This window comes from Staurois parvus, unplaced genomic scaffold (genome assembly GCF_062004578.1).
Source record: "Staurois parvus isolate SC_StPar_1 unplaced genomic scaffold, SC_StPar_1.0 ptg000449l, whole genome shotgun sequence".
Classification (NCBI taxonomy): Eukaryota; Metazoa; Chordata; class Amphibia; order Anura; family Ranidae; genus Staurois; species Staurois parvus.
In genome coordinates this window covers 5,796,304-5,823,541 of record NW_028318245.1, presented here as the reverse complement: position 1 = coordinate 5,823,541, position 27,238 = coordinate 5,796,304, and the positions used below count along the sequence as shown (strand labels likewise).

The following is a 27,238-nucleotide window of genomic DNA, read 5'->3' as shown; positions in this document are numbered from 1 at the left end:
CCACTTTCAGGTCTCCTCACACTGCTGGTGTGTAGAATTTTTTGACATAGGGTGCTGGCAGATTACGGGCCTCCCATAGCTGCTGCCAGGCCCCTAATCTGCCATAGGCCCCTATATACCGCCTCCTCATGCTGCTGCCAGGTCCAGAGTCTGTCATGGGTCCCTGTACGGCCTCCCATTGCTGCTGTCTCCATCGCCACACTCTGCCATGTGCCACTTTCAGGTCTCCTCACACACTGCTGGTGTGTAGAATTTTTTGACATAGGGTGCTGGCAGATTACGGGCCTCCCATAGCTGCTGCCAGGCCCCTAATCTGCCATAGGCCCCTATATACCGCTTCCTCATGCTGCTGCCAGGTCCAGAGTCTCTCATGGGTCCCTGTACGGCCTCCCATTGCTGCTGTCTCCATCGCCACACTCTGCCATGTGCCACTTTCAGGTCTCCTCACACACTGCTGGTGTGTAGAATTTTTTGACATAGGGTGCTGGCAGATTACGGGCCTCCCATAGCTGCTGCCAGGCCCCTAATCTGCCATAGGCCCCTATATACCGCCTCCTCATGCTGCTGCCAGGTCCAGAGTCTCTCATGGGTCCCTGTACGGCCTCCCATTGCTGTTGTCTCCATCGCCACACTCTGCCATGTGCCACTTTCAGGTCTCCTCACACTGCTGGTGTGTAGAATTTTTTGACATAGGGTGCTGGCAGATTACGGGCCTCCTATAGCTGCTGCCAGGCCCCTAATCTGCCATAGGCCCCTATATACCGCCTCCTCATGCTGCTGCCAGGTCCAGAGTCTGTCATGGGTCCCTGTACGGCCTCCCATTGCTGCTGTCTCCATCGCCACACTCTGCCATGTGCCACTTTCAGGTCTCCTCACACACTGCTGGTGTGTAGAATTTTTTGACATAGGGTGTTGGCAGATTACGGGCCTCCCATTGCTGCTGCCAGGCCCCTAATCTGCCATGGGCCCCTATATACCGCCTCCTCATGCTGCTGCCAGGTCCAGAGTCTGTCATGGGTCCCTGTACGGCCTCCCATTGCTGCTGTCTCCATCGCCACACTCTGCCATGTGCCACTTTCAGGTCTCCTCACACACTGCTGGTGTGTAGAATTTTTTGACATAGGGTGCTGGCAGATTACGGGCCTCCCATAGCTGCTGCCAGGCCCCTAATCTGCCATAGGCCCCTATATACCGCCTCCTCATGCTGCTGCCAGGTCCAGAGTCTCTCATGGGTCCCTGTACGGCCTCCCATTGCTGCTGTCTCCATCGCCACACTCTGCCATGTGCCACTTTCAGGTCTCCTCACACTGCTGGTGTGTAGAATTTTTTGACATAGGGTGCTGGCAGATTACGGGCCTCCTATAGCTGCTGCCAGGCCCCTAATCTGCCATAGGCCCCTATATACCGCCTCCTCATGCTGCTGCCAGGTCCAGAGTCTGTCATGGGTCCCTGTACGGCCTCCCATTGCTGCTGTCTCCATCGCCACACTCTGCCATGTGCCACTTTCAGGTCTCCTCACACACTGCTGGTGTGTAGAATTTTTTGACATAGGGTGCTGGCAGATTACGGGCCTCCCATAGCTGCTGCCAGGCCCCTAATCTGCCATAGGCCCCTATATACCGCCTCCTCATGCTGCTGCCAGGTCCAGAGTCTCTCATGGGTCCCTGTACGGCCTCCCATTGCTGCTGTCTCCATCGCCACACTCTGCCATGTGCCACTTTCAGGTCTCCTCACACACTGCTGGTGTGTAGAATTTTTTGACATAGGGTGCTGGCAGATTACGGGCCTCCCATTGCTGCTGCCAGGCCCCTAATCTGCCATAGGCCCCTATATACCGCCTCCTCATGCTGCTGCCAGGTCCAGAGTCTGTCATGGGTCCCTGTACGGCCTCCCATTGCTGCTGTCTCCATCGCCACACTCTGCCATGTGCCACTTTCAGGTCTCCTCACACACTGCTGGTGTGTAGAATTTTTTGACATAGGGTGCTGGCAGATTACGGGCCTCCCATAGCTGCTGCCAGGCCCCTAATCTGCCATAGGCCCCTATATACCGCCTCCTCATGCTGCTGCCAGGTCCAGAGTCTCTCATGGGTCCCTGTACGGCCTCCCATTGCTGCTGTCTCCATCGCCACACTCTGCCATGTGCCACTTTCAGGTCTCCTCACACTGCTGGTGTGTAGAATTTTTTGACATAGGGTGCTGGCAGATTACGGGCCTCCTATAGCTGCTGCCAGGCCCCTAATCTGCCATAGGCCCCTATATACCGCCTCCTCATGCTGCTGCCAGGTGCAGAGTCTGTCATGGGTCCCTGTACGGCCTCCCATTGCTGCTGTCTCCATCGCCACACTCTGCCATGTGCCACTTTCAGGTCTCCTCACACACTGCTGGTGTGTAGAATTTTTTGACATAGGGTGTTGGCAGATTACGGGCCTCCCATTGCTGCTGCCAGGCCCCTAATCTGCCATGGGCCCCTATATACCGCCTCCTCATGCTGCTGCCAGGTCCAGAGTCTCTCATGGGTCCCTGTACGGCCTCCCATTGCTGCTGTCTCCATCGCCACACTCTGCCATGTGCCACTTTCAGGTCTCCTCACACACTGCTGGTGTGTAGAATTTTTTGACATAGGGTGCTGGCAGATTACGGGCCTCCCATAGCTGCTGCCAGGCCCCTAATCTGCCATAGGCCCCTATATACCGCCTCCTCATGCTGCTGCCAGGTCCAGAGTCTCTCATGGGTCCCTGTACGGCCTCCCATTGCTGCTGTCTCCATCGCCACACTCTGCCATGTGCCACTTTCAGGTCTCCTCACACTGCTGGTGTGTAGAATTTTTTGACATAGGGTGCTGGCAGATTACGGGCCTCCCATTGCTGCTGCCAGGCCCCTAATCTGCCATGGGCCCCTATACCGCCTCCTCATGCTGCTGCCAAGTCGAGAGTGTGTCATGGGTCCCTGTACGGCCTCCCATTGCTGCTGTCTCCATAGCCACACTCTGCCATGTGCCACTTTCAGGTCTCCTCACACTGCTGGTGTGTTGAATTTTTTGACATAGGGTGCTGGCAGATTACGGGCCTCCCATTGCTGCTGCCAGGCACGTAATCTGCCATGGGCCCCCGTACCAACTCCTCATGCTGTGACAATGCAACAAGGTGGAATTCAACCCTACATATGTTAGACCGCCTTTACGAACAGCGAAAGGCCATCACCGATTTCCTGATGTTAAAAGCGGATAAAGGTACTCCCTGTGTAACTTAGATGTCAGCCATTGGCAGCTCATGCGTGACACCTGCGCTTGCTCAGGCCCTTTGAGGAGGCCACGCTATTCGTGAGTCGCCAGGACTATGGGATGAACGACGTCATTCCTTTGTTGCACGTCCTGGAACAAATGCTGTTAACAATGGCTGGTCAGGGTGCAGTAGACGTGGCGCACAGATCTCAACGCCACATGACCCCTGTGGGGGCAGGACAGGAAGAAGAGGAGGAGGTAGAGGAGGACATTGGTGCTCAGGAATTATTGAGTGAAATGGGTGGTTTTTCCACTCAGCGGACAGGAGTGGAGGAGCAGGAGCATCTGGTAGAGGAGGAGGAGGAGGAGACAGAGGACCCAGACGCACCGTGGCAGTATGCTGTGGAGATGGAGGCAGGGAGTCCCTCGCATTCCTTGGCACAAATGGCCCATAGCATGCTCGGTTGCTTGCGTAGCGACAGCCGAATAATAACCATCAGACAGAGGGATGACTTTTGGCTGTCCACATTGTTGGACCCTCGCTACCGTTCAAAAATGGTGGCCTTTTTCACACCTGCTGAGAGGGAGGCCAAAATAACGTACTATAAAAACCACCTATGTAGTCAGCTGGTCTCTGCCTGTCTGCGCCAACGTCCATCCTCAGACACTGTGGGCCCTGTGCGCTCGCGTTCCGCTGCCATGGCAGCAGGGGAGGGGTGGGGTGGTAGGAGCAGTGGCAGCTCCACCAGCAGCGGCTGCCTCAGTCTGCAGTTGATGATGAATAGCTTTCTTCACCAGCGCAGTGAGGAAACTACTAACCAGCCGCAGCAGCAGCAGCAGCAGCAGCATCAGGTGGACCTGGAGCAGGACCTCAAACAACAGGCTTAGGCCTACTTGGACAGCACCCTGCCAACCGAGGTAGACAATCCCCTTGACTACTGGGCAACGAAACTTGACCTTTGGCCCCAACTAGCTGAATTTGCCCTTGAAAGGCTGTCATGCCCGGCCAGTAGCGTGGCATCGGAGCGCGTGTTTAGTGCGGCAGGAGGTATTGCAACTCTGCGGAGGACACGACTGTCCACCCAAAGTGTGGAGAGACTGACGTTTGTGAAAATGAATCAGGCGTGGATTAGTCTGGATTTCAAACCACCAGTTCCTGACACAACTGACTAAATCCGCCATGAATCATGCCCCAAACATGTGCCACTTTCAGGTCTCCTCACACTGCTGGTGTGTTCCATTTTTTGTCATAGGGTGCTGGCAGATTACGGGCCTCCCATAGCTGCTGCCAGGCCCCTAATCTGCCATGGGCCCCTATACCGCCTCCTCATGCTGCTGCCAAGTCCAGAGTCTCTCATGGGTCCCTGTACGGCCTCCCATTGCTGCTGTCTCCATCGCCACACTCTGCCATGTGCCACTTTCAGGTCTCCTCACACTGCTGGTGTATTCCATTTTTTGTCATAGGGTGCTGGCAGATTACGGGCCTCCCATAGCTGCTGCCAGGCCCCTAATCTGCCATGGGCCCCTATACCGCCTCCTCATGCTGCTGCCAGGTCCAGAGTCTGTCATGGGTCCCTGTACGGCCTCCCATTGCTGCTGTCTCCATCGCCACACTCTGCCATGTGCCACTTTCAGGTCTCCTCACACTGCTGGTGGGTTCCATTTTTTGTCATAGGGTGCTGGCAGATTACGGGCCTCCCATAGCTGCTGCCAGGCCCCTAATCTGCCATGGGCCCCCGTACCGACTCCTCATGCTGCTGCCAGGCCCGTAATCTGTCATGGGCCCCTGTTGTCGCTTGTTGGCATATTCCGCTCGTTCAGATGCTCCTTCTCCTGCTACTCCTCTTCACGGATTCCGTCAGCAGTCTTTCTTGGAATCCGTTTCCAAGAGACAACAGTTTGCGAGCACGCACCAGACGGTGCAGAAACTGAACGTCCTCCTGTCCAAGTTGCTGCTGCCAGGCTCGTAATCTGTCATGCGCCCCTGTACCGCCTCCTCATGCTGCTGCCAGGTCCAGAGTGTGTCATGGGCCCCCGTACCGACTCCAAATGCTGCTGCCAGGCCCGTAATCTGTCATGGGCCCCTGTACCGCCTCCCCATGCTGCTGCCAGGTCCAGATTGTGTCATGGGTCCCTGTACGGCCTCCCATTGCTGCTGCCAGGCCTGTAATCTGCCATGGGCCCCCGTACCGACTCCTCATGCTGCTGCCAGGCCCGTAATCTGCCATGGGCCCCTGTACCGCCTCCTCATGCTGCTGCCAGGTCCAGAGTGTGTCATGGGTCCCTGTACGGCCTCCCATTGCTGCTGTCTCTATCGCCACACTCTGCCATGTGCCACTTTCAGGTCTCCTCACACTGCTGGTGGTTTCCATTTTTGTCATAGGGTGCTGTATGGCCTCCCATTGCTGCTGCCTCCACCGCCACACTGTGGCTCCACACTCTGGTTTTGGCCCCGTGACTGGCCAAATGAGTGAAGTGTGCGGTGATTCTAAGATCGACGGCACTCATCTGCATGTCATACTGCCTGACAGTATTTATTTCTCTTCCCCAGCAGACTCCAAGGGCATTTAAATTAAAGGTACAGTGTTCAGCACTAATATTAAGTCTCTCTGAAGCCTAGAAACACCCTTTTTTAAGTTAAATTCACAGCGAATATATTCGACTCGAATCGAAATTTTTCCACGAATTCGCCGAATCAGTCGAATCGAATTTTTGAATACTTCGCTCATCTCTAATTGCAACCCTTACAATGATGCTCACAATGTCACCCTTACAGACAGCTACCAAGATATTTGGTGTCATGCTATTGGCTTTGTCAAGTGGCATTGGTCCCCGGAACCATGTGGGAATCATCAAATGGGGGGGTCAATCAGCCACAGTTCAAGGAACCCCTACCAACGTCTGGAGGAACCCTAGGCCTCCACAGAACCCTGGTTGAGAATGACTGCTCTGGTGGAACCCTATGGAATCTTGGTTGAGAATGGCTGCTCTGGAGGAACTCTAAAGAACCCTGGTTGAGAATGTCTGCTCTGGAGAAACCCTATGGAACCCTGCTTGAGAATGTCTCCTCTGGAGGAACTCTCTGGAAACTGGGTTGAGAATGTCTGCTCTGGAAGAACTCTATGGAACCCTAGTTGAGAATGTCTGCTCTGGAGGAACTCTATGGAACCCTGGTTGGGAACTGCTGCTCTGAAGGAACTCTACGGAGTCCTGGTTGGGAATGTCTGCTTTGGAGGAACTCTACAGAACCCTGGTTGAGAATGGCTGCTCTGGAGAGACTCTATGGAACTCTGTTGGAGAATGGTTGCTCTGGAGGAACCCTATGGAACCATGGTTGAGAATTAAACATGTGCATGCCAGAAATTTTCATTTCAGATGCATTCTTTGATTGAAGGATTTAATTTCATCATATTCCTTATGTTGAACTGATTTGTTTTCGGAATTCGTTTTCGTATGTTCAGCATTCAATTTGTATATTTTTTGGTCCGGGTGGATTTTAAAAATGTTGCAGTTCTTTTTGTAAGACTTCTTTGTATTAGTTTTTGATATTTTGGGTGGATTTGTTATTCATATATCAAAACTATTTGGAAGGATTCAATATTTTTGGACGCAGCTGTATAATTAATGCCAGATTCCAACCCACCAAGAGAAATGGCATTAGCTGATTGGAGAATATCGACTGGTGCCATGTGCATCCGAAATGACTGAATGGAACAAAGTTTGTATCAAACAAATTCGAAAACTGAATTAATTTCCCCCTGGATCCGAACTACTATGGCATCATGTGACATCACTTGAATGAAACAAATTCATTTGTCAATTTTATTAAAACTTTTTTGTATTTGTTGACATTTGTTACTATGCCGCAATGAAATTAAATGCATGTCTATTCAGAATATATACTCACCGGCCACTTTATTAGGTACACCTGTTCAATTGCTTGGTAACACAAATTGCTAATCAGCCAGTCACAGGCAACTGAATGCATTTAGGCATCTAGACGTGGTGAAGATGACTTAATGATCAAACCGATCATCAGAATGGTTATGAAAGGGGATTTAAGTGGCTTTGAACGTGACATGGTTGTTGGTGCCAGATGGGCTGCTCTGAGTATTTCAAAAACTGCTGATCTACTGGGATTTTCATGCACAACCATCTCTAGGGTTTACAGAGAAAGAGAAAAAGAGAAAATATCCCGTGAGCGGCAGTTGTGTGGAGGAAAATGCCTTGTTGATGTCAGAGGTCAGAGGAGAATGAGCAGACTGGTTGGAAATGATAGAAAGACAACAGTAACTCAAATAACCACTCGTTACAACCAAGGTATGCAGAAGACCATCCCTGAATGCACAACATGTCCAACCTTGAAACAGATGGGCTACAGCAGCAGAAGACGACACTGGTTGCCACTCCTGTCAGGTAAGAAGGGGAAACGGAGGCTACAATTGGCACAAGCTCACCAAAATTGGACAATAGAAGATTGAAAAATTGTTGTCTGGTCTGATGAGTCTGGATTTCAGGTGCGAAATTCAGATGGTAGGGTCAGAATTTGGCATAGACAATATGAAAGCATGGATCCATCCTGCCTTGTATCAATGGTTCGGGTTGGTGATGGTGGTGGTGTCATGTTGTGGTGGATCTATCCTGCCTTGCATCTATGGTTCAGGCTGGTGGTGGTGGTGTCATGGTGTGGTGGACCCATCCTGCCTTGTATCAACAGTTCATGGATGTTCAGCCAACAAATCTGCAGCAACTGCGTGATGCCATCATGTCATTATGGACCTAAATCTCTGAGGAATGTTTCCAACACCTTGTTGAATCTATGCCATGAAAAATGAGGGCAGTTCTGAAGGCAAAAGGAGGTCCAACCCGGGACTAGCAAGGTGCACCTAATAAGGTGGCCGGTGAGTGTATATGAGGAACTCTAGGGAACCTTGGTTGAGAATGTCTGCTCTGGAGAAACCCTACAGAACCCAAGTTGAGAATGGCAGATATATGAGTCTACAAGAGGGTGAGGGTATCCACAGCTGCTTGGAACTGACTACATTACCCAGAGTTCCCTGCACCTCCAGGGGTGTGACATCATCAGTCATGGCCCAGCTGACGGTAAAACAGGGAGGTACGTTTGGCTCATCTGGTGTGTTTTACTCTGGTAATGTGCAGGAGCTGTTCTGTGATGTGAGAAAGGTTACGTAGAATGTACGTCATCTGTGAGTGTCATGACAGGTCCTCTCTGTCTGCAGCCTAGAGCATACCAAACTGTGATTCTCCAACAATACGAAACATTTACATATTGAGTGAGACAACTCAGACGTGATATCGGTAAGTACAAGAAGAAGAGTCTGCGAAAATAACCCATTGTAGGTCCTATCGGCAGAGGTGACCTTTAAGTTATATGTCAAAGAATGGGTTGAGTAAATGGCTCCAACCCATTCTTCGACATATAACTTCAGACGCCTTTGATGATCGGACAACCGACAAGTTATTATTGCAGACTCCTCTTTAGCAATTGCACACACCCGCCTGAGAACCTAGCCGAGGACCCAGGACGGTAACGTCCCAAGGCATAGAGAGTGCCCACCTTTATCATGCTTGTATACAGGTTTTCTCTACCCACACATTTGGAAGGTTGTGTGTTCCCACCCCTAGGAGTGATGACAGCCTCAAAAGAGTTAAGTAATTTTTTATTTTCTTTCTTCCTATTGTGAGGTCTCCCCTTGTCCCCTAAGGTCTCCCCTTGTCACCAGGAGTCCCCAATCCCATCGTAGGTCTTCCCATCACATCAGCGCTTCTCCCCCTTCCCATCAGAGGCCCCACAGCTTTTCATAGAGTAATGAACCTCTGTACATCTTTAGGCCCCATTCACAGAGGCAGTTGGATCAGGTCTGCTGTCCCGGTCATTTGGAAGGTTGTGTGTTCCCACCACTAGGAGTGGTGACAGCCTCAAAAGAAGTAAGTCATTTTTTATTTTCTTTCTTCCTGTTGTGGAATCACACTTTGGGGTCATTTTTTTAAGCAATTTACTACACTATAACGGCTCTCCCGTCTCACTTTTTTTTTTTTCCGGTGGACACCTTGAGCTTGGGAGTGACGGGAAAACTACTCAATGGGACACAGATGGCAGAAAAAGGGGGGTTTAACTCTCCCTTACGCTAGAAGAAGAAAGGTTTTGCCTATAATTCCACTTTAACTTCATGTCAGAAGCCCCACTTCAACTCAGAGGTCCCACTTCACCTTAGAGGTCCCACATCACATCAGAGGTCTCCCCTTGTCACCAGCAGTCCCCAATCCCATCATAGGTCTTCCCATCACATCAGTGTCCCCACTTTACACCAGAGGTCCCCCCCATCACATCAGAGGTCTCCCCTTGTCACCAGCAGTCCCCAATCCCATCATAGGTCTTCCCATCTTCACACCAGAGGTTCCCCCCTATCACATCAGAGGTCTCCCCTTGTCATCAGCAGTCCCCAATCCCATCATAGGTCTTCCCATCACATCAGAGTCCCTGCTTCACACCAGAAGTCCCCCCCCCCATCACATCAGAAGTCTCCCCTTGTCACCAGCAGTCCCCAATCCCACCATAGGTCTTTCCATCACATCAGAGTCCCTGCTTTACACCAGAGGTCCCCCTCCATCACATTAGAGATCTCCCCTTGTCACCAGGATTCCCCAATCCCATCATAGGTCTTCCCATCACATCAGAGTCCCCGCTTCACACCAGAGGTCCCCCCCATCACATCAGAGGTCACCCCTTGTCACCAGGAGTCCCCAATCCCATCATAGGTCTTCTCATCACATCAGAGTCCCCGCTTCACATCAGAGGTCCCCCCCATCACATCAGAGGTCACCCCTTGTCACCAGGAGTCCCCAATCACATCATAGGTCTTCTCATCACATCTGAGTCCCCGCTTCACACCAGAGGTCCCCCTCTATCATATCAGAGGTCTCCCCTTGTCACCAGGAGTCCCCAATCGCGTCATAGGTCTTCCCATCACACCAGAGGTCCCCCCCATCACATCAGAGGTCTCCCCTTGTCACCAGCAGTCCTCAATCCCATCATAAGTCTTCCCATCACATCAGAGTGCCCGCTTCACACCAGAGGTCCCCCTCCATCACAGAGGTCTCCCCTTGTCACCAGGAGTCCCCAATCCCATCACATCAGCACTTCCCCCTTCCCATCAGAGGCCCCACTGCTTTTCATAGAGTAATGAACTTCTGCCCATCTTTAAGCCCCTTTCATACAGGCAGTTGATTCAGGTCCACTGTCCGTTTGTCAAGCGGACCTGCGGACCATCAATTGCTCTCTATAGAGAGGTGGATGTATATGGACACTCGCCTGCATCCAATCAGAAAAAAAAGATGGACGGGGGATCCATTCCCCATCCATATAGCGGATCAGGTGACAGTTGGATATAAACAGACATGCGGTCCGTTTACATCCCACCACCCCATAGAGAATAGCGAGCTGTGTCCATGTCCTCTCTGTCATCCGCCTGCTCAGTGGGGATCAGAGGTCAGATTCCCCACTGAGAAGTCGGATCCACATGGCGGAGTGCGCCTTGTGTGAAAGGGGCCTTTCTTTGACACTCCGATTCTCTAAGAAGCCCTCTTTATACCCAATCATGTTACTAACTTGTTGCCAAGTAATCTGATTGATTGCAAAAAGTTCTTCCAGCTCTTCCTTGTTGGTTCCATTTATTTTGCCAGCTTATTGCTGCCCAGTTCCAACTTTTTTTCAAATGTGTTGCTGCCATCAATTTCACAATTAGCATTTTTTAAAATTAAAATGGAACATTTTCCCAGTTTAAACAGATTTCTGCAAATTGCAGTTTTATGGAGATTTTACATAGCGTCCCAACGTTTTTCGATTTGGGGTTGTATATGGTCCAGGTCTTCCATCCCGATGTTTGCTGCTGCTATGGGTTACACAATGTTGAGTTCTGTGGTGTTATGGTGGGTCCTGTGGTGCTGTGCTGGGTCATGTAGTGCTCTGCTGGGTCCTGTGGTACTGTGTTAGGTCCTGTGGTGCTGTGTTGGGTCCTGTGGTATTATGTTGGGTCCTATGGTGCTGCGTTCGGTTCTGTGGTGCTGCTTTGGGTCCTGTGGTGCTGCGTTGGGTCCTGTGGTGCTGAGTTGGGTCCTGTGGCGCTGAGTTGGGTCCTGTGGTGCTGCATTGGGTCCTATGGTGCTGCGTTGGGTCCTGTGGTGCTACGTTGGGTCCTGTGGTGCTACGTTGGGTCCTGTGGTGCTACGTTGGGTCCTGTGGTGCTACGTTGGGTCCTGTGGTGCTGTGTTGGGTTTTTTGGTGCTGTGTTGGGTCCTGTGGTGCTGTGTTTTGGTTCCTGTGGTGCTGTGTTTTGGTTCCTGTGGTGCTGTGTTGGGTTCTGTGGTGCTACGTTGGGTTCTGTGGTGCTACGTTGGGTTCTGTGGTGCTACGTTGGGTTCTGTGGTGCTCCATTGGGTTCTGTGGTGGTGCATTGGGTCCTGTGGTGCTGTGTTGGGTTCTTTGGTGCTGTGTTGGGTCCTGTGATGCTGTGTTGGGTCTTGTGGTGCGGTGTTGGGTCCTGTGGTGCTGCTTTGGGCCCTGTTGGTTCCTGGGTGCTGTGTTGGCTCCTGGGTTGTTGTACTGGGTCCTGTGATGCTGTGTTGGGTCCTGTGGTGTTGGGTTTTGCAGTGTTATGTTGGGTTTTGCAGTGTTATGTTGGGTTTTGCAGTGTTATGTTGGGTTTTGCGGTGTTATGTTGGGTTCTGTGGTGTTGTGTTGGGTTTTGCAGTGTTATGTTGGGTTTTGCAGTGTTATGTTGGGTTCTGTGGTGCTGTGCTAGGTCCTGTGGTGCCGTGCTGGGTAATGTGGTGTTGTGTTTTTCAGTGTTATGTTGGGTCCTGTGGTGATGTGTTTGGTTTTGCGGTGTTATGTTGGGTTCTGTGGTGTCGTATTAGTCTAACAACCACTTTCCATTCTATTGATATACCGTTTTTGCTGTCCCAAAGGTCCCATTGAAGGTGATTCACTTTCGCGCACACCTGAGGCTGTACCTCATGTCAAAATGAACAAGGGCAAAATACGAATAAAGGAGATATTAGATCTTACCCTGGAGATCATCTACCTACTGACTGGAGAGGTAAGAAATGTCAGGAGTGTCACATGACATCACTCTTATTTATATCAATAAAATACAAACCTGACTAATGAGGGTTCTGGATGGGTCAAATGGCATTGTTGTTTTTATACACAGAGTTATCCCGTTGCGAAGTTTGGCCACCAAGTGTCTCTAACATTGCCTCCATCACAGTCCATAACAGCTAGGAGTACCAATGTGCAAAAGATCCTGGAACTGGTAAACAAGATAACTGAACTATTGACCAGAGAGGTGAGCTGAGAGAGGAATTATGGGAGATTATCCAGTAACAAACAAGGGATGTGGCTGGATGGTGACTGTACAATTGTGTGTGTCAGGTTCCTATAAGACAGCCATTCTCAAGAAGGGTTTCTCCCAAAGTTGCTATAGGTTCATTGAACCGTGGCTGATTGACCTCTCATTTGATGGTACTTGCAAAGTTCCTGGGTCATTGCCAGTTGACAGTGCCAGCTTTATGAACCCAGTGATCATTTTAGCTGTCTGTAAGGGTAGCATTCTGACCACCACTGTAAAGGGGGTGTAACGGAACTGACTCAGACTGCGCTTGAGTACTTCTGTTAGAATACCGCTTCCCCATCCGAACACCGACCACAGATACCACAGCCGACCATACAAGACTAGACAACACCAATCTTGAATAATCCAAAGGTAGACTACTTTATTTGAACACAGATACAAGATATATACACTCGGGGACAATCCCCCCTCCCTGCAGAATGACACAGGGCGGGGAAATCTACATTTAGTAAGTAAAGATGCACAGGTATTCAAACTTCACACCAGCAGACAGTCCCATCAGGAGGGAGGGCTGCTGGATACACCCCCCCCCCCACTAAGCTAATACACATAAACACATGCATCCCATAATAGTTTGCTCCCAAACCAGACAAATAATAGAACAATGGGATGCAGCCACATAACATTAAACCATCAACAACACCCCACCCCACCTATCTCCTAGAGATGTCTACACAGTCTGAGACAAAGCCTACACAATATTAGGACAGATCACCCTGTACCCCTAACAGGCACAGGGTGATTTACACATAAGAGGGATATGGCGAGCTGAGACAGGGGTCTCCCCACCTCTCCAAAGTGAGCTGGGTTCCATGGGCCCCCCTCCCAAACTGACTCCCATCACAGAGGGGAATTCTTCCCACTGGCCACCAATGTAAGATGAATTTTTCCAACTGACCACCAATAAATCCATTTTAGCAAGGGTTCCCAAAGACCTGAAAATGATTTGAAGAGTTCCTCTTGGGTAAAAAGGTAAAAAAATGGTGCTATAAGTAGTCAGGATGTTACTGTCTCTATGAAGAAGTGGGGATATTAAGATGTCTACAAGGACACATCCCTGGATGAAGAGCAGACTTGATGTACTCCTTGTATTCATCTTTTACAGATTGGCAGTGAAGATGAGACAGATATCATGGAGGATCAGCCACACAAGGACGAGGTGATTCTTACAAAGAGATGTCCTAGTCTTCCTTATTCCACAGATTCCAGACAGGAACATCACAACATCCCTTACCCTATTCAGGTAGACAGAACTGAACTGAGGGTCTTGGAAAAACTCCAAAGTAACTCCACATTGTATCACATGTAGAGATGACGTGTGGATGGAGCTAGTTTGCTGTTTAAAGATTTTCCATCCTCTTGTGGATCCAGAGTGAAGATCTCAGAGACATGAAAACAGAACATATAAAGGATACTGAGATGTATATGGGGGCTGATCAGCAGTCTAAAGAGGTGGTCGAAATGGTGGTGAGGATTAAAGAAGAAGAATCCTCTATGCAGATTGGCACAAGTGAGTAACAACTCTTGAACACAAAAGTGGTTTACCTATTTTTAACATTTTCACCTTTCCAAGATGTTGTGACATGGTTGTGATGCTTTAAACATACTGGAAAGTAAAATTACAGCAAATCTTGGCCATCCAGCAGTCCAGACAAGCAATAACGGGACCATCTGTCCTTCTTGAGATCTGGTGTTTAAATTGTTGGTCGTGTTGTGCGCCAACGGGTCCAGAGTAGCACTAATTAAGGTCTGTATTAAGCAGTAGAGGTTATTTGTGCTGTCAGGATTGCGAAAGACTAATTGACTAACTGGCATCAAGTTGGAGAACCTATTGAATTGGAGAACTGTTTGGTAGACAATGAACGGACCATTGGGGGCAGTTATAATGAGATGTCAGCTTGTTTATATCTCAGCCGAAGAATATTGAATGTTACTGTTAAACTGTGGTCAGATACTGTTAATAAAAAGTGACAGTCCTCTTTTTACATTCTTACCAGCAAACCTGTACATGAGGAATATCCTGGAAGGGCACCTTGACATCACACAAGATCCTCCAGGAGAAAGCCCCGTAACCCCAGACATCAATTCTGAGGGATCATCTCACTGCAAATCAGAAACCTGTTCCAAACGGAGTGAATATTCTATGTGGAAATCAGGTTTTGTTGAAGATCAGAAGGTGGACGCTGACATTGGCTACTATGGATGTTCAGAGTGTCGGAAAGACTTTGCTAGTGATGAAGACCATGAAAAACATCATGCTATGAGAAAGCCATTTTCATGTTCTGACTGTGAGAAACAGTTTCAAGTGAAATCCAAACTCATCCGCCACGTATGGGTCCACACTGGCGAGAAGCCCTACTCTTGCACTGTGTGCAGTCGATGTTTCAGCAACAAGAAGAATCTCGATATACATGTCCGCAGACTCCACCCAGTTAATAAGGTCTTTTCTTGTTCAGACTGCAGCATGTGTTTCCAGGAGAAAGGGCGCCTAGTTATGCACCGGAGGATTCACACAAGTGAAAAGGAGCGGCCGAGGCCGTATGTCTGCCCAGAATGCCAGAAAGCTTTTACCAAGAATTCTGACCTTGTGAGGCACCGCAGAACACACACGGGTGAAAAGCCTTTTTCATGCAGTGAGTGCGGGAAAGGCTTTGCGCAGAAGACTCAACTCATCACCCATCTCCGAGTCCACAGAGTGGAGAAGCCAGGTACCTAATCCTAGTGCGAGTGATGTCCTTTTAGGAAATCACATGGGGCCTTAACCTGACTGTGGGCACTGTGTGGTGCCAGACAGGGGAACAGAATCAGATACTAATGATCTTCTGTTGACCCCCAAAGCTGCCCTTCTGCTGGAGGAAACGTGATGGTCTTATATAATCCAGGCTGGCCAATCAATTTACTCCACTCAAAAACAATCTGTCAGGAAAAAAATAAGCTTCTATAATGGTAACTTTATTCCAATCTGACGTTGATTGTTGGCCAACAGTTGTCTTATGTCTTTGGCTACATGTATATATCAAGATGTCCTCTTTAAGAATTGTCTACCCTACTCCATCCTCAACCAGCCTTGGTTTCCTTCACCATCACTTAGGAGTGTTTCCTGAAGACCACAGGCATGATTGGCCAACAGCTGTCTTGTGTCTTTAGGTACATTTATATATCACTGCGTCTTCTCTAAGAAATGTCTGTACTATCCCAACCAGCCTTGGTCTCCTTTACCATCGCCTAGGAGTGTTTGCTGAGATCATAGACGTGATTGTTGGCCAACAGTTGTCTTAAGTAATTGCGTACATTTACAGCATATATCAAGGTGTCTCCTGTAATGGCCAGTACACACAATAAGAAAATTGTATGAAAATTTCCTTACGAGGAACAATTATCTGATCGTTAGTATAGTGCTTTCGACTGCCAAATCACACTTTTTGGATGACAAAAATTGAGGGTGCAAGCTAGAAAATTTTTTATCTTAGTTGAACACAATGTCTGATTTTTGTTTAGTGTGTACAGTAAACGTATGAAAATAATCGAATAGAAAAAAATGCGTATGATCAGAAGCAAAGTACAACCTTACACTTCTTCTTCTACTACCCTAGTACATAGCTACACTTGCTTTTTGTCAGCTGAGAATTGTCTTACAAGTCAATACCATTCCGACTACATCATGATATGCACGTTTGTGGAAAATGGGACGATCGGTCATCCGATTTTCCCACAGTGTGTACTAGGCTTTAGAACTGTCTGCACTACTCCATCCCCAACCAGCCTTGGTCACTTTTTCCAATGCTTAGGTGTGTTTGAATGAAGACCACAGAGATTATTTCTGGCTAACAGTTGTCTTACGTAATTGGGTACATGTATGTAGCAGCAGGTCTTCTCTAAGAAATGTCTGAACTACACACCATCCCCAACTAGCTTTGGTCTCCTTCACCATCTCCTAGGACTGTATACTGATGATCACAAACATGGTTGTTGGCCAACAGTTGTCTTACGTAATTGGGTAGTTTTATACATCACAATGTCTTCTCTAAGAACTATCTGCACTACCCCATCCCCAACCAGCCTTGGTCTCCTTCACCATCACCTAGTAGTGTATACATATGATATCATACTCATGATTACAAACATGGTTGTTGGCCAACAGTTGTCTTACATAAGTGGGTAGTCTTATACATCACGTTGTCTTCTCTAAGAACTGTCTGCACTACCCATCCCCAACCAGCCTTGGTCTCCTTCACCATCACTTAGGAGTGTATACTCATGATTACAAACATGTTTGTTGGCCAACAGTTGTCTTACGTAATTGGGTAGTTTTATATATCACAATGTCTTCTCTAAGAACTATCTGCATTACCCCATCCCCAACCAGCCTTGGTCTTCTTCACCATCACCTAGGAGTGTATACTCATGATTACAAAGATGGTTGTTGGCCAACAGTTTTCTTACATAAGTGGGTAGTCTTATACATCATGATGTCTTCTCTAACAACTGTCTGCAGTACCCCATCCCCAACCAGCCTTGGTCTCCTTCACCATCACCTAGTAGTGTATACATATCATATCATAATCATGATTACAAACATGGTTGTTGGCCAACAGTTTTCTTACATAAGTGGGTAGTCTTATTATTATTATACAGTATTTATAAAGCGCCAATAATTCGCTCAGCGCTGTACATTACAAAGGGGGACAGAACATGTGACAACACAACACCAATACAATGCAAAACATGAGGGGATCGAGGGCCCTGCTCCTTGGAGCTTACAATCTAGGAGGGAGGGGATAGTGGTACAGGAGGAGATAGCTGTGGGGGATGGAGTGGTAGGAAGAGTGGAGGAGGTCGGCAGGTTAGCAGGGGGTGGGGTAGGCTTCCCTGAAGAGATGGGTTTTCAGGGTGCGCCTAAAGGAGAGGAGAGTAGGCGATAATCTGATGGGTTGGGGCAGGGAGTTCCAGAGGATGGGTGACACCCTGGAGGAGTCCTGGAGGCGGGCATGGGAGGAGGAGACCAGGGAACTAGAGAGAAGGAGGTCTTGTGAGGAGCGGAGTGTGCGTGCTGGGCGGTACTTGGATATTAGGTCAGAGATGTAGTTCGGGGCAGTATGGTGGACAGCTTTGTACGTCAGTGTTAGAATTTTGAATTTGATCCGTTGCGCAATCGGAAGCCAGTGGAGGGATTGGCAGAGGGGGGTGGCGGAGATGGAGCGGTTGGAAAGGTGAATGAGTCTGGCAGCCGTATTCAGGATCGACTGAAGCGGGGATAGCCAGCGGCGAGGCAGGCCAGTGAGGCGGGAGTTGCAGTAGTCGAGTCGTGATACGATGAGGGAGTGGATGAGCTGTTTACTGGTTTCTGGGGTTAGGAACGTGCGTATTTTGGCGATGTTGCGGAGGTGGAGTCTGCACGAGTTTGTTAAAGATTGGTCTTGGGGCTGGAAGGATAGGTTGGAGTCCAGAATGACACCCAGTACTCTGGCCTGCGGGGTGGGTTTGATGGTGGCGTTGTTGGATGTGACGGAGAAGTCAATGGGGGGTGGTGTCCGGGCTGGAGGGAAGACAAGAAACTCGGTTTTGGAGAGGTTCAGTTTAAGGAAGTGGAGCGACATCCAGTCTGATATGTCGCTCAGTAGGTGTGTGATTAGGGCGGAGACCGAGGGGGTGAGGTGGGGGGTTGAGAGATAGATTTGTGTCGTCGGCATAGAGGTGGTAGTTGAAGCCGTGAGAGTGTATGAGTTGGCCAAGGGAGGAGGTGTAGATGGAGAAGAGAAGGGGCCTGAGGACAGAGCCTTGAGGGACCCCAACAGAGAGGGGGAGTGAGGGGGAGGTGGTAGCATTATAGGTAACGCTGAAAGAGCGTTATACATCATGATGTCTTCTCTAAGAACTGTCTGCAGTACCCCATCCCCAACCAGCCTTGGTTCCTTCACCATCACCTAGTAGTGTATACATATGATATCATACTCATGATTACAAACATGGTTGTTGGCCAACAGTTTTCTTACATAAGTGGGTAGGGGGAGGTGGTAGCATTATAGGTAACGCTGAAAGGGCGTTATACATCATGATGTCTTCTCTAAGAACTGTCTGCAGTACCCCATCTCCATCCAGCCTTGGTCTCCTTCACCATCACTTAGGAGTGTATATTCATGATCACAAACATGGTTGTCGGCCAACAGTTGTCTTACGTAAGTGGGTACATGTACAGTCAGGTCCATAAATATTGGGACATCGACACAATTCTAACATTTTTGGCTCTATACACCACCACAATGGATTTGAAATGAAACTAACAAGATGTGCTTTAACTGCAGACTGTCAGCTTTAATTTGAGGGTACACAGTAATTTGAGAATTACAACAGTTTGCATATGTGCCTCCCATATGTGCCTCCCAGCAAAAACCGTCTTCCACTCCACTCCAGGAATGAATGCAGAATCAAAGAAAAGTGGAGGAGGAGGATTTGGTAAAGAAAACCCCAGGGGGCCCACAAGGAGAAACGTGCAGGACCAGGTAAATATACAGACCCATTCACATGTAATTATGAGGGGTTCCCACCAGGGGTGGACTGACCATTCCAGCACTCAGGCACTGCCCCGAGGGCCAAGGGTCAGTAGGGGGCCCCATGAAATGCCCCTGGTACCTTTTTTATAGGCTTTTTTGGGTGCGCTTTGAGTGGGGGCAAGGACACAGGGGCCCCATGATCCCCCATTGCCCGGGGGCCCCATGAGTTGTCAGCCCGCCACTGGTTCCCACCATCCCTGCATTGAGCTCCTGGGTCTGCACACCTGCTGTTCCCACCATCCCTGGTGTCTATTATGATGGGTATCCACCACCTCAGCGCTGAGTTCCTAGATCTTTACATTTGCTGTGCCCATTATGTTCCTACCATGGGCTCCTACCATCCCTGCAATTCAAGGATCTGCACACCTTATGTTCCCAATATCAGGGGTTCCCAGGTCTGTACACCTGCTGTGCCCATGATAAGGGGTTCCCACCATCCTTGTGTGTAGATCCTGGGTCATCACATTCACTGTGACTATTATGAGGGATTCCCACCATCCCTGCACTGGGTTCCCGGGTCTGAATGCTTGCTGTGATGTTTGAGGGATTCCCTAGGTAAGTACACTTTATTTACCCTTTTTAAGGGGTGCCCACCATTGTTACAATGAGTTCACATCCTAAACACCTCCTTTGCCCATTATGAGGGGTTCCCACCATCCATGTGCTAAGTTCCAGGTCTGCAAACTTGCTGTGCCCATTATGAGGGGTTCCCACTGTCCCCGTGCCAAGTTCCCAGGTCTGTACATCCGCTGTGCCCATTATGAGGGGTTCCCAACATCCCTGGGCCATGTCCCTGCGTCTACACACCCGCTCTGCCCATTATAAGGGGTTCCCACCATCCCTGTGCTGAGTTCCCGGGTCTGTACACCCGCTGTGCCCATTATGAGGGGTTACCACCATCCCTGTGCTGAGTTCCCGGGTCTGTACACCCGCTGTGCCCATTATGAGTGGTTCCCGCCATCCCTGTGCTGAGTTCCTGGGTCTGTACACCCGCTGTGCCCATTATGAGGGATTCCCACCATCCCTGTGCTGAGTTCCCAGGTCTGTACACCTGCTGTGCCCATTATGAGGAGTTCCCACCATCCTTGTGCTGAGTTCCCGGGTCTGTAACCCAGTGCGCCCATTATGAGGGGTTCCCACCATCCCTGTGCTGAGTTCCCGGGTCTGTACACCCGCTGTGCTAATTATGAGGAGTTCCCACCATCCCTGTGCTGAGTTCCCAGGTCTGTACACCTGCTGTGCCCATTATGAGGGGTTCCCACCATCCCTGTGCTAAGTTCCCAGGTATGTACACCCGCTGTGCCCATTATGAGGGGTTCCCACCATCCCTGTGCTGAGTTCCCAGGTCTGTAACCCAGTGTGCCCATTATGAGGGGTTCCCGCCATCCCTGTGCTGAGTTCCCCGGGTCTCTACACTCGCTGTTCCCATTGTGAGGGGTTCCCACCATCCCTGTGCTGAGTTCCCGGGTCTGTACACCCGCTGTGCTCATTATGAGGGCTTCCCACCATTCCTGTGCTGAGTTCCCGGGTCTGAATGCTTGCTGTGATGTTTGAGGGATTCCCTAGGTAAGTACACTTTATTTACCCTTTTTAAGGGGTGCCCACCATTGTTACAATGAGTTCACACCCTAAACACCTCCTTTCCCCCATTATGAGGGGTTCCCACTATCCATGTGCTAAGTTCCAGGTCTGCAAACTTGCTGTGCCCATTATGAGGGGTTCCCACTGTCCCTGTGCCGAGTTCCCAGGTCTGTACATCCGCTGTGCCCATTATGAGGGGTTCCCAGCATCCCTGTGCCGTGTCCCTGCGTCTACACACCCGCTCTGCCCATTATAAGGGGTTCCCACCATCCCTGTGCTGAGTTCCCAGGTCTGTACACCCGCTGTGCCCATTATGAGTGGTTCCCACCATCCCTGTGCTGAGTTCCCGGGTCTGTACACCCGCTGTGCCCATTATGAGGGGTTACCACCATCCCTGTGCTGAGTTCCCAGGTCTGTACACCCACTGTGCTAATTATGAGGAGTTCCCACCATCTCTGTGCTGAGTTCCCGGGTCTGTACACCTGCTGTGCCCATTATGAGGGGTTCCCACCATCCCTGTGCTAAGTTCCCAGGTATGTACACCCGCTGTGCCCATTATGAGGGGTTCCCACCATCCCTGTGCTGAGTTCCCAGGTCTGTAACCCAGTGTGCCCATTATGAGGGGTTCCCGCCATCCCTGTGCTGAGTTCCCCGGGTCTGTACACTCGCTATTCCCATTTTGAGGGGTTCCCACCATCCCTGTGCTGAGTTCCCGGGTCTGTACACCCACTGTGCTCATTATGAGGGCTTCCCACCATTCCTGTGCTGAGTTCTTGGGTCTGTACACCCGCTGTGCCCATTATGAGGGGTTCCCACCATCCCTGTGCTGAGTTCCCGGGTCTGTACACCCACTGTGCCCATTATGAGGGGTTCCCACTATCCTTGCACTGAGATCCCATCTTAAATACCCGCTGTGCCCATTGTGAGGGGTTACCATCATCCCTGTGCTGAGTTCCAGGGTCTGTACACCCGCTGTGCCCATTATGAGGGGTTCCAACCATCCCTGTGCTGAGTTCCAGGGTCTGTACACCCGCTGTGCCCATTATGAGGGGTTCCAACCATCCCTGTGCTGAGTTCCGGGGTCTGTACACCTGCTGTGCCCATTATGAGTGCTTCCCTCATAATACATTGGTGTGATAGTCGGTGGGAAGAATGCTCCTTCCACTTGTGGTCATTGGGAAGAATGACCCCCTTATAGAGAGCTAAAAAGATCATTGGTGTCAGTGGGAACTTACCTGAGAGGCAAAAATTGTTCATTGCTCAAGGAACCCCTAGCAACCTCTGGAGGAACCCTGGTGTTCCAAGGAACCCTGGTTGAGAAACCCTGGCATAGAAAAAGGCCATTACTATTTGTTAACATTTGGCTCCCTTTGACTTCGATGGGGTTTGCATTCAGAACCCAAATGCTGTGAGAACCCAACTCGAACCCAAGTACGTTGGACCCTAACGTCTCACAGAGCTTGAGGGCTGGACTCATCCTACGAATAGGAAATGCACAGATCAGCACACCATGTTGGCTGTCAGGCATTCAACTTTGACAGGCCCCACAACTGAACGTCCATGCAGATAGATGGGTATGAATATGAGTTCGGTTTTTGAAGTTCCAGATCCAAGCGATAACAGGTTGAACACGTAGATGGCCAGTGTATTGTAGACGTGTTGTTGGACACTAGAGGGTGCCCGATGTACGTCATTCCAGAAGGCGGGACGCAAGTCCATCGTTCTTCAAGGAAGTGAGTATTTTCTTGGTGTAATCAGTCTTTCCAAGGTCATGTGATCAGTCAAGGCTTGAGGGAGCAGCTCACATGGACTGTATGAAGGGTAAGTCAACTTGATATGAGTTCGTTACCTTCACCCACTTCGGCAAGGTCTTCTCTCCTGCCTCCTCCCCCCTCCCTCTTCCACGTTTGCAAAGCAAACATTTTGTAGAAAAGTGTGACGCGTGGGCAGACCAGCCTTGGAGATCTCTACCGGTGTCCCCTAGACATGCACCGGATCCCCATTTAAGATGGCGGCACTGGAGAAGACGGCTAACAGAGAACTTCTGCTTCAAGCGAGACAACCCCAGACTTCGTGGTGTAGTCAATATTTTTTTTTTTTTAGATGAGGACGAGTGTTCCGGTTTTCGTTTTTTGAGAGTTGGTAACCACTGCGAAATAAAGGGGCTCCATGTTGGTTCCGGGAAGAGCATCATAGATTTAGTCTGGCCATACATTATACAATTTTCTTGAGATTTTTGGTTTAGATTTACCAAAAACCATATAATAGGAGGTCACACCTAACAACACTTTCAATTGTATCCAATCAGGCAGGCCCTTGTGCTACATAGCTGAAGGTAAATCTAAAGGAAATTGGGCAGAAATTGGACAGAAAATTGTATAGTGTATGGCCAGCCTTAACCCCTCGCCTACAGGCACTCTTAACCCCTTCCAGTCCAGTCCAATTTTCAGCTTTCAGCGCCGTCGCACTTTGAGTGACAACTGCGCGGTCGTGCAACGCTGGACCCATATGAAATTTTTATAATTTTTCTTTTCACACAGAGCTTTCTTTTGGTGGTATCTGTTAATCGGCACTGTTTAATCTTTTGCGCTATCAACGAAAAAGACCGAAAATTTTGAAAATAAAAAAAGTTTTTCTTTGTTTCTATTATAAAATTTTGCACACCAGTAAATTTTCTCTGTCGCTGATGTGTGTCGATGAGGCTGCACTGATAGGCAGCATCGATGGGCACTGATAGGCAGCACCAATGGGCACTGATAGGTTGCACTGATGGGCACTGATAGGCAGCACCGATGGGCAGTGATATGCAGCACTGATGGGCACTGATAGGCAGCACCGATAGGCAGCACAGATGAGGGGGCACTGGTTGAAATTGATGAGGAGGCACGGAATGATGCTGCAGTGATATGCAGCACTGATAGGTTGCACTGATGAGGTAGCACAGCTGATGCTGCACTGATATGCAGCACTGATAGGCTGCACTGGTGGAAATTGATGAGGAGGCACTGCTGATGCTGCACTGATATGCAGCACTGATAAGGTAGCATTGGTGGAAATTGATGAGGAGGCACTGCTGATGCTGCACTGATAGGCAGCACTGATGAGGTGGCGCTGGTGGAAATTGATGAGGAGGCACCGCTGATGCTGCACTGATATGCAGCACTGATGTGTAAGCCGTGTACTGGGGTGGGCTCCCCAGGATACAGTAAAATCACGAACGAGGAAAGCAACCCCAACACCAGCTTTTGCCACAACAAAATTTTACTTAGATGTGGCAAATAAACACAACCACAAATGCTGGAAACATACAATAAATTTACATACACCCAGCCCAAAGGCTGAGACCCTTGTGCTGCACAGCACGGCGCCTCCTGATGGCTGAAGGTAGAAAGTGTAGTAATTTACCTACTGGTGGGCACAAATAAGCTGCCACACCTTACCGTTTATTACCCTAAAAGAGCAGGAATCAGTGTATGGGTGTATGGTATGGGCTAGCATGCGGTGCAGCACAACAGCTTACAATCTTACACAAATCTACAGTATTCCCCCTCCCCTAACTGGTCCTGTAGCACGTGCCTGAGTATTCCTTCTGAGCAAAACACCAGTCTGGCTTGAGTTTGTAGGATTTTATCAGCTCTCCAATGTGAAATGTCACTTTAAGTTGTAGAGTCCTTCCAATGATCAGTAACAAGACTTGCGGCCTGACACAGAGATCCTAACTAACTAACTATAGGCCTGGACTCAGTCTCAAGGCGCCAACACTAAAATGAGGTACGTGCACGATCTTAGCCACCTATGTCTCTCCAACAAGCATGCGATATCGCAGTATATGTTGCGTTGTTCTTCTGCTCTCATCAGCATTCCTGGCAGCAATCTTCCTTTCTCTGAACAGGATCAGGGTCTTGGACACGATCAGCTTCACTTAGCTGCAGCTCTGGTTACTAAGGGATGCACTCACACCTGGATGTCATCGGATTCTCAGCTCACACGGCCCCTTCTTTCAGCATTGTCCAAAACATGGCTGCAGTCTCCTCTTCCTGTTCACTAAAACCCCCGTGTAAAAACCCCACCTCTTATTGAATATAGAAATATCTATGCAATCTGAGGCTGTGTTAGAAAAACAGTGACATCTTGTGGCTAAACCACAGAATGTCACTCCAGACCGTTTAATTTACTCCACACAATGTGTTCAAACAATGAGAGCTGTTTCCCCATCTCACAGATGGGCACTGATAGGCGGCACTGACTGGCGGTGCTGGTAGGTGGCTCTGATGGGTGGCACTGCTGGGCACTTTTGGGGCTGCACTGATTATCAGTGCAGATGTCCTCTGTGACTCTCTCCGGTTAGCGGCAGAACTTTCCTCACGCTCTGACAGCCAATAACCGGAGACTATATTTACTTTGTGATCTGCTGTCATTGGCTGAGGACGTGGTAAAAGGCCGCTGCGATTGGTCATGTGATCAGCAATCACAGACAGCGACAAATTGATCTCTCCATTTTCCTCCTGCAGTCACCTAATGCCTGCGGGAGGGAGAGGAGCAGAAGCAGGCATTCAGTGGCTGCAGGAAGAAAACGGAGCGATCGATTCCTCTATATGCAGCGACCCCACTGATCTTCCTATACAGGCCCCCTGCAGCATGGGGGCGGGTCTCAATTGCGACCCCTGTAGGTACACCCCTGTAATGACATTAGCATGCAATAGCCAATGTTCCTTCTTCATTGAGTTCATTGTGCTGCATCTGATCAATCTTTGTGTTCCTTCTAGGTGATGTAAGCCCTGGTCATCCCATGGCGGCCTCTTCTTCATCCACAGGTGGGACTTTTCCAATATGTCTGCCCATCCCACGTCCCTAGAGACTGTTAATTCATTGCAGAACGTATGTTAAATCTCTAGCCAAAGTTTGCTAAATCGTAGTTCCTGCCATGACCATAGTCCTTCTGTTTCCAAAGCTGCTTTATCCTTGAACCCAGCCTTTCCGTACAGTGGGATCAACTGCTGACCTGGCACCATCCATAGACAGCTTAACTCTTCAATTCCTATTATCACCAATCCGAATCCAGTTTAATTTTACTTCAGCTAATTGCAGGACAGAGGCTGTTTTGAAGTGTACAAAGACAATGCCTTACCTAAGCCCTATCTCTGCGATGTACTGCTATTGACTGAGGGAACATTGAAGAAACAGGGAGGGTCTAGCTCAGGGGCGGACTGACAACTCATGAGGCACCCGGCCAATAGGGGATCATGAGGCCCCTGTGTCCTTGCCCAAACTCAAAAAAGCCTATGAAAAAGGTACCAGGGGCATCTCATGGGGCCCCCTACTGACCCCAGGCCCTCGGGCAGTGTCCGAATTTCCAAATGGTCAGTCCGCCCCTGGTCTAGCTAGGATTGAGCTAACTCAGAAGGGGAGACCAGATGGAAAAACCAAAATCACATAGTAAACAAGCGGTAGTGGCCCAAAACCTTTATTAGTTGTTAGCATGTCACTGAACTATATAAACCTGATGCAGGGGCGTCCCTAGGGTTGGTGTCACCCAGTGCGGTAACACTTGGTGACACCCCCTCTGACGATCCCCGCAGAATGGATCAGATCTGCGGGTTGAGCATAATTGATCAGACTCCGATCCATAATGCTCAATCCGCAGATCCGACTGCCTGCCACTGTTTCCGTACTGACAGGCTGGGAGAGAGCTGGGTCATGTGACACCTGTATATCGATCAGGGGAAAACGGTGCTCAGATGAGTAGCAAAGCACCTTTAAATTTACAGAACGAGTCCAGTTGATGACCAACTACTATGATTCTGCACGGCAGTATATATGTGCCAAGGATTTGTCTGCTGGTACATGTCATGCGTACCTTTATAAATGTGTGGTGTCTTTTCTGCAGGTCCAAGGACTGCCATCCTGGGAAAGAGAACCCGAACACCTGGAGATCTCATCGTCTATTTGCTGGAGGATCTGAAAGAATACGAATTCAAAAAACTAAAAAGTAAATTGTCTGATTTCTCGTATGAAGATAAACCTCCCATCCCCCGAGGAAAGCTGGAAAAGGCAGACTGGATCATCACCAAGGACCTCCTGATAGACTCATATGGAGAAGAAGGAGCTCTGGATGTGCTGGGTGAAGTCTTGACTCTGATCGGCCAGCTGGGACCCGCAAATGACCTCCAGGAAAGGAGAGTAAAAAACAGTAAGTGTTTACCTGTCCTAGGACCCACAAATTTGTTGTAGAATTCCCAGAAGCGGGGCTTTTTGTTTTTTGCAGTTTTGGCACCACCAGCACTGAATGTACAGTATGTAATGGCAAGGGGTGCAGGGGGCTGGAGGGTCTATTGATGCTGGCTGCTGAGGCATCTATTGTCACTGGGGAGGTTCTATTGTTTTTGGGGTGTCTATTGTTGCTGGTAAAAGATCTATTGTTGCTGGTGGGGGGCTCTTTTGTGGCTTGGA

General features: G+C 49.4%; 2 protein-coding genes across 8 annotated transcripts in view; both read left to right on the top strand.

Annotated features, from left to right (window-relative positions):
* The first annotated feature begins 8,348 nt into the window (after nt 1-8,348).
* On the top strand, nt 8,349-16,180 carry LOC149453456 (uncharacterized). Of its 4 annotated transcripts, XM_089688512.1 has the most exons (7): nt 8,349-8,541; nt 9,075-9,171; nt 12,211-12,341; nt 12,456-12,590; nt 13,762-13,899; nt 14,028-14,166; nt 14,654-16,180. In XM_089688512.1, the coding sequence occupies exons 3-7, from the start codon at nt 12,267-12,269 to the stop codon at nt 15,370-15,372; spliced, it is 1,206 nt and encodes a 401-aa protein (XP_089544638.1). In that variant the 5' UTR covers nt 8,349-8,541; nt 9,075-9,171; nt 12,211-12,266; the 3' UTR covers nt 15,373-16,180. The 4 variants fall into 4 exon arrangements, with proteins under 4 accessions (XP_089544638.1, XP_089544639.1, XP_089544636.1 ...); XM_089688513.1 differs by lacking the exon at nt 9,075-9,171 and having other exon boundaries at nt 12,456-12,557; XM_089688510.1 differs by lacking the exon at nt 9,075-9,171.
* A 6,095-nt stretch (nt 16,181-22,275) lies between these two features.
* LOC149453455 (NACHT, LRR and PYD domains-containing protein 3-like) overlaps nt 22,276-27,238 on the top strand; it is a 29,074-nt gene continuing 24,111 nt past the window's right edge. For 3 of the 4 annotated variants that reach the window (XM_089688215.1, XM_089688213.1, XM_089688212.1), the window contains exons 1-3: nt 22,504-22,609; nt 25,555-25,602; nt 26,676-26,978. In XM_089688215.1, the coding sequence (XP_089544341.1) occupies nt 22,594-22,609; nt 25,555-25,602; nt 26,676-26,978 (367 nt within the window). In that variant the 5' untranslated portion in view covers nt 22,504-22,593. Of the gene's footprint in view, nt 22,610-25,554; nt 25,603-26,675; nt 26,979-27,238 lie in introns of all 4 variants that reach the window. The other variant, XM_089688214.1, reaches the window with a different exon arrangement.